The sequence below is a fragment of the Oncorhynchus masou genome, chromosome 24 (assembly GCF_036934945.1).
Source record: "Oncorhynchus masou masou isolate Uvic2021 chromosome 24, UVic_Omas_1.1, whole genome shotgun sequence".
In the NCBI taxonomy this organism is placed as follows: Eukaryota; Metazoa; Chordata; class Actinopteri; order Salmoniformes; family Salmonidae; genus Oncorhynchus; species Oncorhynchus masou.
This window is the reverse complement of record NC_088235.1, coordinates 58,725,532-58,739,160: the sequence shown is the minus strand read 5'-3', so window position 1 is coordinate 58,739,160 and position 13,629 is coordinate 58,725,532. Positions and strand designations below refer to the sequence as shown.

Genomic DNA, 13,629 nt, shown 5'->3' with positions numbered 1-13,629 from the left:
ATAAATGATGAACATTAAAAGATGCGCTATGCAGAAACAAAACAAACAAATATGATTTAGAGAATCATTGTACCATCTAAACAGTGAAATATATTTTCCATAACCGAAACTATTGTATTTTCAGCTGGTGTACAAAACCGAAAGTAAAAGTCGCACAAACGGGAAACAGAAATATCGCTCATATAACAGATCTACCAATTCTTAGACTTGCTTTCAATGACTGACAGATCTATAACTCAAATTTCTATGTGAAATTGGTCAGGTCACCCAAAACGTTACATATTGCAGCTTTAATGAAATAGCTGTAAAAAATTGGCGCCAAAATATGGAGTTCAGTGGCAAAATGACAAGCACTATTGTCTCTCTAGTGTGTGCAGTTTTTAGCGTTTATTTTAGCACCTATGTGGAATGTCGATAATTTTTTTAATCATTTCAATTTGGCTCTAGTGTTTGAACGGTTTAAACTACAAAAGATTATGACCCAACACGAACATCCCTTCTGTTTTCCTCTCTGAGGAAGGACTGGTTAGAAGAATCAATGAATTGAAAAATGAATTGAATTCAAAAACATACTTCCTTCAGACTGGAATTTGGCATTACCTGATTTGACATATCTTTGCATTATTTATTTAGATGATTCGTTTTCAGATTAATTTAAAATGAGAAATTACTTTTAACCTCTGCGCACGGAACCCGCTAGCGGGCTGAAATTCCACAACATACGGTGGTCGCAACATAAATAGTCATATTAAACATTCATGAAAATGCAAGTGTCTCACCTGTATCGAAAGACTAGAATCTTTTTTGAACGGGAGAGGACATAGTTTTGGACTGGTAAGTTATTATCATGCTAATGTCCTTATTTGAAATTAATATTAAATATTATTTGTGATGTTTTATTTATTTTAGAAGCAATATATAAACATTTAATATCATGAAATGTGAGATGCGTGTCTGCCGCCCCACCCCAACCTACATGAAATAGTCTATTTGAGGCTGTTGAGGAGAGGGCAGGACCACATCATTGGCCAAAGTTAAATGGAGACAGATACAGCTGGTCTGTTGTAATATAATAAAGACAGTAAATCTAGCTGGTCTGTCATAATATAATAGAGACAGTAGATCGAGCAGGTAATAAATAATATATTCAACCTTCAACTCTCTCATATATATATATATATATATATATATCTGTTTATTATACCTGTTGATACAGGGCTCATATGTGAAACTATTCTAACTGAGCATTTTCTTTCACAGTGACACTGACTCCGAATGGGAGTCTTATCCGGTGTCCTGTGTGAATTTAAGTATGCTCTCTTTAAGTCTCTCTTTCTTGCTCTCTCGGAGGACATGAGCCCTAGGACCATGCGTCAGGACTACCTAGCATGATGACTCCTTGCTGTCCCCAGTCCACCTGGCCTTGTCGCTGTTCCAGTTTCAACTGTTCTTTTTAACTCGAGGTGCTGTCCTGTTGCACCCTCTACAACCACTGTGATCTACACCCGGCACAACCAGAAGAGGACTGACCACCCCTCATAGCCTGGTTCCTCTCTAGGTTTCTTCCTAGGTTTTTGCCTCTCTAGGGAGTTTTTCCTAGCCACCGTGCTTCTACACCTGCATTGCTTGCTGTTTGGGGTTTTAGGCTGGGGCTATATAAATATATTTGATTTGATAGAGGACTGAGGGTCTTCCAAATAAAAATGTTATTTTGTAAATGTGTATATATTTTTTCATATTTTTTAATCAATGATTTTTTTCCCCTTCATATATTTTGGGGGGTGTGTTAGAATACCATTTTGGTATTTTGTATATAGTTATTTGTTTCAAAATATATACCTTCACCAATTTGGCCACTTGGGTACATTTGGGCGACTTGTGTGGGACACCTGGGTGACTTCATGATGAATGTCATGTAAGCACAATCATTTTGGAAGTTATCATTCTGAAACTTTGCACAAGTACTGTTGCCCTCATATTTTTCACTGAAATTGTCCCCATTATCCTATCTGAATGTTTGTTTTATCTTGTTCATTTTAAAGATACCTATTTTATTTTTGTATCTTTTTTTCCATTGTTTTTTCTAAACCAGATCTAGTGTGTGTTATTCTCCTACATTCAATTCACATTTACACAAACTTCAGTGTTTTCTTTCAAATGGTACCAAGAATATGCATATCCTTGGTTCTGTGCCTGAGCTACAGGCTGCTAGATTTGGGTATGTCTTCAGGCAGAAATTGCACAAAGTAGGGAGGGAGCTGCAAGATGTTAACAAAGCTTTAAAATGGCTGTTTTGAAATTAATAGTTTCCCATATTTGGGTTGCACCTCGACTCACGTTGGTTGAGCGCCTTCCAATTCTTTCCTAATTCATTTTAGCAACATTTAATTTTAAGAAAAGTGCTTTACTGGTGTGTGTGCCTTTTTTTTATACAGTTCTACTGAAGAATAATCGCATGTAGAAAATGTCTGGCACCTATGCAATTCACTATTTACATTTTTTTTTACACCCTTTAAGAATATAGTTAAATCGCTCTGTATTGAGTGTCCATCCAACTAAAGAGAGTGTGAGGCACAGACAGTTGTGAGAGTTTGGGTGCAGTGGGACAACAGAGGACTATAATAACAGAGGAGCCAGTCTTACTTTGAATACCTTCAGCTCTGATCACCAGTAGGATGCAGAATCCCACCGTGGAAATGCAAGAGGGCAACCCTGTCATCCTGGCACAGTGACTTGTGGAGACTTGACTGGGCTGGACTGCTCTCTGTGGGAGCTTGTTGGTCACCTCTGTAGGCTGATGGTGAGCCTAGTCCTGTCCCTTCCTCAGCACAGGTCGAAAAGGTGCAGAGTAGTTTTCCCCCGTCAGGGGGGAGTGGAGGTACGGGTGAATATGTATGGGGCAGGGAGAGAGGAGGGAGTGAGGGAGGATGGGTACGATGGCAAAAAAAAAAAAAAAATCAAATCTTCTTTCTCACAAGCTCCCTCGGTCCAAAACCCTGGAAAATCAGAGAGAAAAGGAAAATATTGTTATAGGAAGTACAGTGTAATCACACAATTCTAGAACACTTGATCATCATTTTATAGGCTGGTTTTCCTCACGCGTGCCACTGCAGAGAGTGGCATGCCCTCACAGCAATGTCATGATCAAGTTTAGAGAGGGCAGCGGGTTTGACACTGACAACCGACTCCTATTCGTCTTTGTGAGCCCTCGGCTGCAAGTTATCAGATTTGCTGAGCAATTTAGCACAACTCGGGAGGAAACATACAGGACTGCGGTAGATAGAGAAGAAATGGTCAGTGGGGGCATCATTGCTCCTCTCAAACCGCACTGAGAAGAGCGACAGCATCAAAAAAGGGTAACATTACTCCCAACCAACAAATGGATTTTCCACTGGAGACTTTCATGCCTCCAATCCTCCCAGTCAAGTAAAAGCAGAGTTTAAAAAGGACAAAATGGCAGACTAATCAAATAAGGGAGATACAGAGCACATCTTATTTAATCTAAAGACGGGTTACCGTGCCAGAACAGAATTATGCAGCAGCGACTTCCCAACCGATTACATATCAGCTCCTTTGGCCACAAACAGAACAGACAGAAAAGCCACATATTTGATGCAAATAATAGCTATTATGGAAAAAGTACCCAGCTGTCCTCTCTCTTAACTAAGCAGATTGCTTCCAATGTGATTCAAATCATGGCATCGTATGTCTGATGCAGAGGGTGCTGGGGAGGGGTAAATGGTGAGAAGGGTCTGAGGCTGATGTATGACCCTGCTGACTCCTAACCGTACGCTTGGTTGATCAGAGGAGGACAATGCCAATGGGGCAAGGCAGGGCTCTCGGTCGCTCTAACCTCTAACGAACATGTGGGGTGACAACCAGCCTTGGACGATAACCCTCAAGAACCGAAAACTGCACTTGTTCATCCATTCTCCCCTTTTTGTTTTCCTTCCATTAGTGTGTGTGTGTGCTGTCCATCTTTGCCCTCTTGTTTTTTGCAGGCTTGACCTCGCAAATCCCGGTCAGGCTGGCGCTACTCTTGAATGGCTAAACATTCCCAAATTATTTGTTGAAGGATGTTCCGCAATTACCCGTGTTGGCCTCGCCCAGCGTTAATAACGAGATGTGTCTGTTCCCTTGTAGGCATGTGCGTCTCGCTGCAATTAGCGGCGCTGAGAAGGGGCCGTTCGAAGGGGGGGACAAATTAGCGGCGGAGCGGGCCGGTGTCTGTCACTTTTGATTTGCCCGAGGGGGACAAAGAGCCCCGACCTGTGCTCCACTTTTCACACATCCCTGACTGGGTAATGAGGGAACAAAGAAGGGCTCCTCGAGGCTGGGGGACAAGAGAGCCAACCAAGGTGTGTGCTCTCTGTGTGTGCGCGCATTACGTGAGGGATCGAGTGGGATAGATAGAATGGAAAAAAGGGAGAAGGAACAACTGTTAAGGGATGATGGTCAGGATGACAACTGTAGCAAGCAGTTCGTATCTCTTCGAGTGACTAAGCGTTTTACAATTCTTTCAATAACCGGTGTGCAGACAAATACTGAGAGAAATCAAAAGGTAGAACTTATGTATAAGCAAACGCATTGCATTAGCCCAAACGACAAAACACTGCAATGCAGTTATAATACAAACAATCTCAGCCCTGGGAGAGGAGTTGCTACCCCTATCAGGTGGAGGCAAGATGAGGCATGCAGGGGAAAGGCCAGTTGTGAGCCCCCAAGCCAGGAAGCTGTCCCCATCACCCCTGACACGTACACTTCCCTTCCCAAACAAGAGATGAACAGGGCACACGGACACACACACACACACACAACAGCTGGGGCTGCTGATTGACATGGAGACGCACTATCAGTTACCCATTCAAAAACAGCAGCTAGAAACAAGAGTAGCTGGCAGCTTTTCTCTAAGATTAACACAAGCCAACAAACAGAGGAAAACTGACTAGTAAATCAACAAGAACATAGACTACAGTTAAATAAGATACTTTTGTATGAATATGGCATTTTATAGAATGGTCCAGACATATTTTTTGTCAGTTCACGTTTGAGAAACTTACCCAAAACAGCAAATCAATTCCTCGTCCTCGGTGTGTAGTACGGGGGCACCAGAAAACCTGAACAAAGGCGCCAAAAACACTCAAAATGCGTCCTTTCAGAAACTGCAAAGCTCTCAGTATAGTGAGGCAGGTGTTTAGATGTTGCACGCATGAAATTGTCATTCCGAACTTCAGCTGCAATGTTATATTCCCTATTGCGCGACTTGAGACGTTTCCCCTATCCAGCTGTCCCATTATTCTTGTAGCCTGCTGCTACATATAACTGCCAAAATAAAGGAAACACCAACATAAAGCATCTTAATTGGGCGTTGGGCCACCACGAGCCGCCGGAACAGCTTCAATGCGCCTTGGCATAGATTCTACGTGTCTGGAACTTCCTGTGGAAGCACCCCATGCTTTCAATGTACTTTGTATCCCTTGTTTATTTACTCAAGTATTTACTTTAAATTTGGCAGTTAAAAATAAAATGGACAGAGGTATCACTCGAGTCGCAACAAAATTGAATATAACAGATGCGGATAAAGTTCGGAATGACTATTTAATGTGTACAATATCTAAAAACTTGTGTCGCCATATTTGGATGTTTTTGGAGCCTTTATTCGTGTTTTCAGGGTCCCCATACAACACAATGAGAACGAAAAAGTGATTTGCTGCTTGGGGTCATTTTTAAAAAACATTTGAAATCACAAAAAAAGGTGCCCGGACCCTTCTATAACATGCCGTTTCCATCAAAAATAGAGATTTGGTTGTAAAAAAAACAAACATCGTCTGGCAGGCAACAAGTAATAAAAAATAAAACTATATCTATTTTTTTTAAAGCATCTACAATCAAAAGGAGAATGAGTTTAACATTGAGGTACTAAAAGAGTTGGCTTGGGAGGCTGAAGAGTTTGTTGTCCTGTAGTCTCGGCGATGCTGTCAGGTAACTTTCCCTGCAGAGTACAGACGTCCTAGGCTAGCACCACCTGTACTCTTATACATGGCTCAGGACTCAGCAAGGTCTTGTTGTGACTTGTCAGAGGCAGAGCTAGCAGACTATCAGTACAAAACAAATCTCCTTTTGTCTGGGTGAGAGCGCTCGAGTCTGGGTTGATGTGGTGAATCATAATTAACACAGCATATGTTTACCTGGTATTACTTATTTTACCCTCACACCTCAATTGTGGCCACCTTCCCCTAAAGAAACACTACTACCAAGAGCTACTGAAATGTGCAGACCTATAGGTAGTTGGAAGATTGCGTCACCACCATCTTCTACCTTTTTGGGAGTGCTAGCCCTGTGCTCACTCCATTCCCACAGATGATGAAATGGGACATTGTCATGTGGTGGTGCCACCTGCATAGAATAATAACCCTTACACCAAACCCATGATGGTCAACTGCTTGGGAAAGGAATTCTGGGTCGCACCACTCAATGAATGCCAGGAAATCCAACGGGCTGGATTTCCAAGGAGCGGCTACAGGCTGGACAACATTTTGAAAACGCTCCTAATAGGTCTTTAAATGCCTTCTGGAGACTGACGTGAACTGATAAGGATCACTCCATTAGGTCAGAGACAACAATGGCCCTATTCCAACAATGAGAGATGAAGGCCAGTCTGAGGAACAGAAGGGCAAAAGAGATTTTTACTTTCCAATTCACACTACATCCTTGCCTTACCATTAGTTGTGGCTGCGTGACCAACATTCTTGGTCAGCAGCTAAAATTTACCATAAATATCATGTTAGCCACTAAGCACCTTTTCCTCTAAAACACATTACAATATTGAATAATGAAACAAACCACAAGCATTTGCAGACAATTAAATGTTTTATTTTCTTGTCCATACACATTAATCTAGCTCATCAAGGACAACCACCACCCGAGCCATTGCCTGTTCACCCCGCTATCATCCAGAAGGCAAGATCAGTGAAGGTGCATCAAAGCTGGGACCAAGAGACAGAAAAACAGCTTCTATCTCAAGGCCATCCGACTTAAATAGCCATCACTAGCACAGAGAGGCTGCTGCCTACATACAGACTTGAAATCATTGGCCACTATAATAATGTTTACATATCTTGCATTACTTAACTCAAGTGTATAGTTGAAGTCGGAAGTTTACATACATTAAAACTTGTTTTTCAACCACTACACAAATGTATTGATAACAAATTATAGTTTTGGCAAGTCAGTTAGGACATCGACTTTGTGCATGACAAGTAATTTTTCCAACAATTGTTTACAGAGATTAATTCACTGTATCACAATTCCACTGGGTCAGAAGTTTACATACACTAAGTTGACTGTGCCTTTAACTTCTTATGGCTGGGGGGCAGTAATTGAGTAGCTTGGACGAATAAGGTGTCCAAAGTAAACTGCCTGCTACTCTGGCCCAGAAGCGAAGATATGCATATTATTAGTAGATTTGGATAAAACAAACTCTGAAGTTTCTAAAACTGTTTGAATGATGTCTGTGAGTATAACAGAACTCATATGGCAGGCAAAAACCTGAGAAAAGTCTTTGCCTATCCAATATACAGTGGAACATTTGGACCCGAGCTTCCACTAGATGTCAACAGTCGTTAGAACCTTGTTTCAGGCTTCTACTGTGAAGGGGGAGAGAATAAGAGCTGTTCCAATCAGGTGTCTGGCAGAAGGCCATGAGCTCTGTCTCACGCTCGCCCGTGAGAGTTAGCTGCGTTCCTTTTCCTTTCTAAAGACAAAGGAATTGTCCAGTTGGAATATTATTGAAGATTTATCATAAAAACATCCTAAAGATTGAAATAGAAATACTGTGATGGGATTAATAACAAGTTTATCTTTAAAATGGTGTATAATACTTGTATGTTTGAGAAATTTTAATTATGAGATTTCTGTTTTTTGAATATGGCGCCCTGCACTTTCACTGGCTGTTGTCAAATCGATCCCGTTAACGGGATTTCAGCCCTAAGAAGTTAAAAAGCTTGAAAATTCCAGAAAATGGCTTTAGAAGCTTCTGATAGGCCAATTGACATAATTTAAGTCAATTGGAAGTGGACCTGTGGATGCATTTCAAGGCCTACCTTTGCTTGACATCATGAGAAAATCAAAAGAAATCAGCCAAGACCTCAGAAAAATAATTGTAGACCTCCACAAGTCTGATTCATCCTTGGGAGCAATTTCCAAATGCTTGAAGGTACCACGTTCATCTGTACAAACAATAGTACGCAAGTATAAACACCATGGGACAACGCAGCTGTCATACCGCTCAGAAAGGAGACGCGTTCTGTCTCCTAGAGATGAGCGTACTTTGGTATGAAAAAAATGTAAATCAATCCCAGAACAGCAGCAAAGGACCGTGTGAAGATGCTGGAGGAAACGGGTACAAAATTATCTATATACACAGTAATCAAGTCCTATATCGACATAACCTGAAAGGCCGCTCAGCATGGAAGAAGCCACAGCTTCAAAACCGCCATAAAAATCCAGACTTCAGTTTGCAACTGCACATGGGGACAAAGATCATACTTCTGGCTGTTGGAATACAAATAGAACTGTTTGGCGATAATGACCATTGTTATGTTTGGAGGAAAAAGGGGGAGGCTTGCAAGCCGATGAACACCATCCCAATCATGAAGCACAGAAGTGGCAGCATCATGTTGTGGGGGTGCTTTGCTGCAGGAGGGCCTGGTGCACTTCACAAAATAGATGGCATCACAAGGGAAAAAAATTACATGGATATATTGAAGCAACATCTCAAGACATCAGTCAGGAAGTTAAAGCTTGGTCGCAAATGGGTCTTCCAAATGGAAAATGACCCCAAGCATACTTCCAAAGTTGTGGTAAAATGGCTGAAGGACAACAAAGTCAAGGTATTGGAGTGACCATCACAAAAACCTGACCTCAATCCCATAGAAAAGTGGTGTGCAGAACTGAAAAGGCTGTGCGAGCAAGGAGGCCTACAAACCTGACTCAGTTACACCAGCTCTGTTGTGGGAAGCTTGTGGAAGGCTACCCGAAACATTTGACCAAAGTTAAACAATTTAAAAGCAATGCTACCAAATACTAATTGAGTATATGTAAACTTCTGACCTACTGGGAATGTGATGAAAGAAATAAAAGCTGAAATAAATATTTCTCTGCTATTATTCTGACATTTCACATTCTTAAAATAAAGTTGTGATCCTAACTGACCTGAGACAGGGAATTTGTACTCTGATTAAATGTCAGGAATTGTGGAAAACTGAGTTTAAATATATGTAAACTTCCGACTTCAACTGTATATACTGTATTAAATTATATCTATTGCATCTTAGCCTATGCTGCTCTGAATTGCTCATCCATATATTCTTATTCCTTTCCTTAGATTTGTGTGTATTAGATATTTTTATGAAAGTGGTTAGATATTACTGCACTTTCGGAACTAGAAGCACAAGCATTTCGCTACACTCGCTATAACATCTGCTAAACACATGTATGTGACCAATAAAATTTGATAATACACAGCTTATTAGCTAAGTAACATGCTTCATGATCAAGTAATGTTAGCATATCAATATTGAGCGTTTACCCCTCCCAAACAAATATAACATGTACAGTAACATTATCATACAGTGTCATTCATATAATATAGGCTACACAGTTAGGTAAGGTTAGCAAGCGAGCTAGCTAGCTCAACAAAATACTTTGTCATGTTTAGCTATACCATTGCTAGATAGGCGCTATTAGGCTTATCGTAAAATTTCAAATAAACACCTCAGAAATGAATTGCTTAAATCACTGAACAGGTGCTTAAATAAGCTAATATTGTCTCTAATATTAGAGACAGGCTTCTATTTGAGCCAGGCGTCCATTTCCTCCATTGTTTAATTCCAGCATTTTTGTAAGATTCTTAATTTCCTGCACTGCGTTATCATTTTTACACCAGGTCACATTTATTTTGTCTTGGTATGCCTCCATTTCAACAAAACACTTTTCCTTGACAATAATTATTCTCCTCTGACTGTGCATTTTCATCAGTTCTTTGACGATTTCTAGCGGTCTCGAAGTTGACTGTTTTTGTGTTTGTCCGTTACATAGCAGTTCTCAGCTGTTAGCAGCCAATGGCTAGCAGTTTCTTTCTGGCAATAAAAACAGATGATTGCCATTACTGAATTTCTTTATTTAACAAATCAAAACATGAAACCTCAAAACAAAATCATGGTAACCTCAAACAGTTACTTTAGACCCACCGTTTATTTGAAATAGGTGTTTATTTGTTGAAATGTGTGCAATTGCATGGCTATTAAGAGGGACTGGCGCATATTTGAGGCTGAATAATTTAAGTTCTATGCTACACTAGCTACAGTATTAAAATTACCTTAGAATAAACCAGGCTTAACTTTATCAATATCATGGAAGTCATGAGGTAAAAGCAAATTGTGACTTAAAACGTTGATAATTCAATGGGGAATTGCTTCTTGCCTGGATCTCGGTGGCAGCTCAGTGCAAATACTGTTGAGATTTAAAGCTACGATGACAATTTCAGAACGTAACTGGCTGTTACAACAATTTCAGATGATAACTCAATAAAACCGGTTATAAAAAAAGAGGAAAATGTCTGTACATTTCAGCCGTTTCAAAAACATTGCTATGCTATTACAATTTTTACTGTAAGAGTGTTGGCTCAACAAGACATTTCTGTTTACACTGCCTTGTTTAGATGGGAGCAACTGTCAAGTGAGTGTCCTGCGCTCCGGAGGTTGCGGTCGAGATGTTACTAGTACGCTAGTTTACATTCCATTATGTAGCCGAGAGTATTTTTGCGAAAAGTCTAGTAAATGTGGAAATCCTCTGATGGAAATGATAAAGAAATCGCCGTCATTCCAGAACACCGCACAGTGCTTATTCTCAGGAAAGAACTTGCACATCTAGAAACTGTCTAACATGAGGTGAATTTGAAGTGATAGTGCACTCCCAAAGTATGAAACTCGCTGACACATTTTGAATTTGCGACTGAACAATCCCTTAAAAGCTGAACATGGTCGTATGGTAGGGCCAGAGTCCGGGATGATCTTGTCCAAACCTTGCCAAATGTATACAATTTTACAAACAACAATCTCAGGATTCTCTTTCACGTCAGTATATGAATGAATCCACTCGAACTGAGACCTGGTATAGAAACAACAGATGCTGCACCCCCACTTCCTCATATAGTAATAGCTCTGTAAAATGAGCCTGGAGCTGCATGCCTCCTCTGTGCTTGGGGGTGGGTCGCAGACATCAATAATCCAACTCTAATGCCTCTCCGCTTCCTTCTCTGGAAAGCTGCAGGGGAGACCAGACATCAATAACCAACCTTAATGCATCTGCACTTCCCGTTCTGGAAGACAGCAATCTAAATGAAAACAAAGCGGCCTGGTTGACTTCAATGCTTACTTTCCATCTCCTAAGCTTGAAAAATAAATGGACTAATATTGGGCGATTTAGTGAAGGGTAATAAGGTAGACTTGAGCAATATGGGCATGGTGAATGGACAACAGAGACAAGGGTGTGTAAATGAGAAACACTTAGGTACAACTAAACACTTGCTACATCCCTCTCACAGCCTTGGAAAGAGCTCTTCACTACAGCCCTGCTGCCATGTCATTTGTCTCCTCCCACCCCCCCCCACCCTAACATGCCCTTGCTCTTCCACTCTCTCTAGTTCACACTACCTTGGCACAGATCCCTGGCCTCTCCTGGAGCCCCTCCATGCAGGCAGCCCTCTCCGTGCTGCAGGCAGCCTTCTCCCAGTGTCAGCGCCCTGCCCACATGCCTTTCAAGGCCTGCTAGACTGCAGGGCAGACTTTCTGGCTCCACTGCCATTGTTTGCTTGGCTGCTTTGCACCTCATCCAGGGAGCGGATTAGCATAAGAATACCCATCCACACTGAGCTGCCGCCTTTCCCTCCTTATCCATGACGTACTCTTCATCCTCTTCCTCATTTCCCTTCTCCACACTCCAGCATCTCTCCCTTCCTCATTGACAAATTTCAGAAGACAGCGTGTGAGTTCCTATTGGTAGGGAGATTGACTTCTGTGAGTAGGCGAAAAAAAAGTTAATTTGCAGGGCAAAATAACACCTGCCACTGATCAAATACACTTAAAACCCCACAATGTATAGAAGTATAAGATTAATATTCACCTAGCACTTTTGAACCTGTTTACACCTTAAACCTGATACAGCTAAAAAGATCATCTCTACCGATGTTGCTCAAACAGAGTGTGTGAGGTAGGGTAAGTGTTTTTATCATGACAGTATCACTAAGGAAACACTTTGCCTAACCTATGTGTCATAAAGCATACATTGCTACCATAAACATGACAAATTATAACATCAATTAGGTTAGGGAGGACCACTAGAGGTACACAATGTCATAAGAATTGAGAAATAAGAGCGTGTGCGTCTAAAGTACACTACAAGATAGAGGCCTCAACTGTGATCTGACGCGTCACACCTGCCATTCACCATTTCACACAGTCAGTGTGACCAGGGCAGAACCTATGAAAAGGAGCTTGCAGAGGCTAGGAAAATGTTGAAACAAAAACTTAACACTAAAATTAAAATCAGAAACCACGATGTCGTAGTCCACAGACAAATCCATTTGTTCAGAACTGTTGACCAAACTGAACTCAACATGTGTTTAGCTTTAACTGACTTGGCAAGTTAAATAAAAGGTAGCAATAAATAAAAACACTGATTTCCGATTGTTATGAAGAATAGAAATCGGCCCTAATTAATCGGCCATTCCGATTAATTGGGCGACCTCTAGTCTGAAGTTTGCAAATGAACATCTGAACGATTCAGAGGACAACTGGGTGAAAGTGTCAGATTTTGGTGTCAGATGAGACCAAAATGAAGCTCTTTGGCATCAACTCAACTCACCGTGTTTGGAGGAGGAGGAATGCTGCCTATGACCCCAAGAACACCATCCCCACTGTCAAACATGGAGATGGAAACATTATGCTTTGGGGGTGTTTTTCTGCGAAGGGGACAGGACAACCTCACCGCATCAAAGAGACGATGGACGGGGCCATGTACCGTCAAATCTTGGGTGAGAACCTCCTTCCCTCAGCCAGGGCATTGAAAATGGGTCGTGGATGGTTATTCCAGCATGACAATGACCCAAAACACACGACCAAGGCAACAAAGGAGTGGCTCAAGAAGAAGAATATTAACGTCCTGGAGTGGCCTAGCCAGTCTCCAAACCTTAACCCCATAGAAAGTATGTATAGGGAGCTGAAGGTTCAATTTGCCAAACGTCAACCTCAAAACCTTAATGACTTGGACAAGATCTGCAAAGAGGAGTGGGACGAAATCCCTCGAGATGTGTGCAAACCTAGTGGCCAACTACAAGAAACGTCTGACCTCTGATTCCCAACCAGGGTTTTGCCACCAAGTACTAAGTCATGTTTTGCAGAGGGGGTCAAATACTTATTACCCTCATTAAAATGCAAATCAATTTATAACATTTTTGACATGCATTTTCTGGATTTTGTAGTTGTTATTCTGTCTCTCACTGTTCAAATAAACCTACCATTAAAGTTAAAGACTGATCATTTCTTTGTCAGTGGGCAAACGTACAACATC

At 41.3% G+C, this 13,629-nt stretch overlaps 1 protein-coding gene across 5 annotated transcripts in view; it reads right to left on the bottom strand.

Moving 5' to 3' along the window:
- Positions 1-13,629, bottom strand: part of LOC135512385 (bone morphogenetic protein receptor type-1A-like) — a 61,518-nt gene that overhangs the window by 18,372 nt on the left and 29,517 nt on the right. For 4 of the 5 annotated variants that reach the window (XM_064934377.1, XM_064934376.1, XM_064934378.1 and 1 more), the window contains one exon: positions 2,644-2,996. In XM_064934377.1, coding sequence (XP_064790449.1) covers positions 2,644-2,719 — 76 coding nt within the window. In that variant the 5' untranslated portion in view covers positions 2,720-2,996. The remainder of the gene's footprint in view (positions 1-2,643; positions 2,997-13,629) is intronic. The other variant, XM_064934380.1, reaches the window with a different exon arrangement.